The sequence below is a fragment of the Sturnira hondurensis genome, unplaced genomic scaffold (assembly GCF_014824575.4).
Source record: "Sturnira hondurensis isolate 20B ecotype Veracruz unplaced genomic scaffold, ASM1482457v3 Scaffold0023969, whole genome shotgun sequence".
In the NCBI taxonomy this organism is placed as follows: domain Eukaryota; kingdom Metazoa; phylum Chordata; class Mammalia; order Chiroptera; family Phyllostomidae; genus Sturnira; species Sturnira hondurensis.
Genome location: NW_028096600.1, coordinates 62 through 1,663, shown reverse-complemented (window position 1 = coordinate 1,663; position 1,602 = coordinate 62). Strand labels below are relative to the sequence as shown.

The following is a 1,602-nucleotide window of genomic DNA, read 5'->3' as shown; positions in this document are numbered from 1 at the left end:
AGGCCCTTGTTCAGGAGCACATGCCTCTCCCCACTGTGTCCCTAATATCCCCACCTGGGGGTGACCCACAGGGGTCACTGCACCTGAGGTGCTCTCCGGTCTCCTGGTCTCCAGGACGATGGTGCCAGCGATGATCCCTGCCAGGCCCACCACCAGGCCCCCAACCAGGCCCACAGTCTCCGTCATCTCCCGCACCTGGATCCACTCCTGGGCCTCTGGGGACACAAAGGACAGATGGAGTCAGAGGTGCAAAGAGCTGGACTGGCCTCAGGGGTGGGGCATTAAGAATTAAGAGTCAGAAACCATGAGATGTGAGGTTTGTATATAGTGACAATAAACCATGGAATTAAGGAAAGCAATAAACCACAGAATTAAGAGGAGAGGGGTCCTGGGAGTCCAGATGGTGTCAGGATGGCATTGGCAAAGGGAGGGGCTCCATCCCCCTAGTGCAGAGGGGTGGCCCGCCCAGGCCCCAGTGCTCCTCCTGGGAGTCGTAGATGTCATCTGCTGGGGGCACGAAGGTCAGGGAGTGGAACTTGTGGAATCTGAGTTCTGTGCTGGGCAGGAAGATGGTCTCGGTCACCCCTTCGGTCACTGCCTGCCCGTTGCACAGCCAGCTGACACTGAGCACAGGTGGGAACAACTCGTCCACGTGGCAGATGAGAGTGTGGGGCTGCCCCAGCTGCACAAGCTCCTTGGGAAACAGTCACCTCAGGGGGCTCTGAGAGGGGATGGGACCTGGTGAGTCCACCGCCTTCGTCTGCATCTCAAAGACCCACCTCAGGCCCAATATTCTGCAGATGAGGCCCCACCTCTGTCAGGCCCACCCTTTGCCCCTAGGGCTCCCAGCTCAGAGTCCCAGCTTCTCAGGCTCCTGACCTGGCCTCCCTCATCCCAGCCTCATTCTTGGTAAGAGGAAAATGCCTCCTCTGATGGCCTCAGTGCCCAATTTTGTGGACGGAATCCTGCCCACTCTCAGGGGTTCATCACAAGTGGGCATCTGGGTCTCCTCTCCCCGACCCTGCAGCGGGGCTGGAGAGGAGCCAGCAAGGGTAAGCAGTGCCATTTGTGGCCCTGCCGTGGCTGGACCGTTGGATCGGGGTGTTCGAGTTCCTTCCTGCCACAGCGATGTCAGCACTACCCCTCCGAGCATCATAGTCAAAGGCGTGAAGAAACTCCAGCAGATGCCAGTCTCCTTCTTACCCAGGTCCACGCAGAACTGCTCGTCCTCATCAGATTCGAGCACGAACTCCCAGGAGGGCCTGTGAGTCTGGACAAACTCGCCTACGCTGACACGTGGTCCACGGCATGAAGTTCGAGAGGGGAGGCTGGTGGACAGGTGAGTGAGGAGGAAAAGAGAACGGAACACAGAAAGCAAGTAGGTAAAGGAGGGTTATTGGCAACATGAAGGAAAAGCACAGAAGGTGAGAAATGCAGCGTGAAAGAAAAGAAATGGGAAGGACCACAAGAGAAAGGACTTCTTGAAAACTGAGGTTGTTTCTCTTGTCCCCAAAGACTGAAGCATCCGTGCCCCCAGGACAATAATGATGATGTTGAACACAATAATAAGACAGTATTTACTGAGGACGGACCATGAGCTCA

The 1,602-nt window shown here is 56.5% G+C and overlaps 1 protein-coding gene across 1 annotated transcript; it reads right to left on the bottom strand.

The window, feature by feature from the left end:
• Nucleotides 1-83: 83 nt before the first annotated feature.
• LOC118981330 (HLA class II histocompatibility antigen, DP alpha 1 chain-like) lies at nt 84-1,387 on the bottom strand (the record flags this gene model as incomplete). Its single annotated transcript, XM_037038021.1, is given in 5 exon segments — nt 84-215; nt 466-704; nt 706-721; nt 1,064-1,192; nt 1,195-1,387. Coding segments are annotated over 5 exon segments (709 nt in total), but the record flags the coding sequence as incomplete, so codon positions are not given.
• Nucleotides 1,388-1,602: the final 215 nt, after the last annotated feature.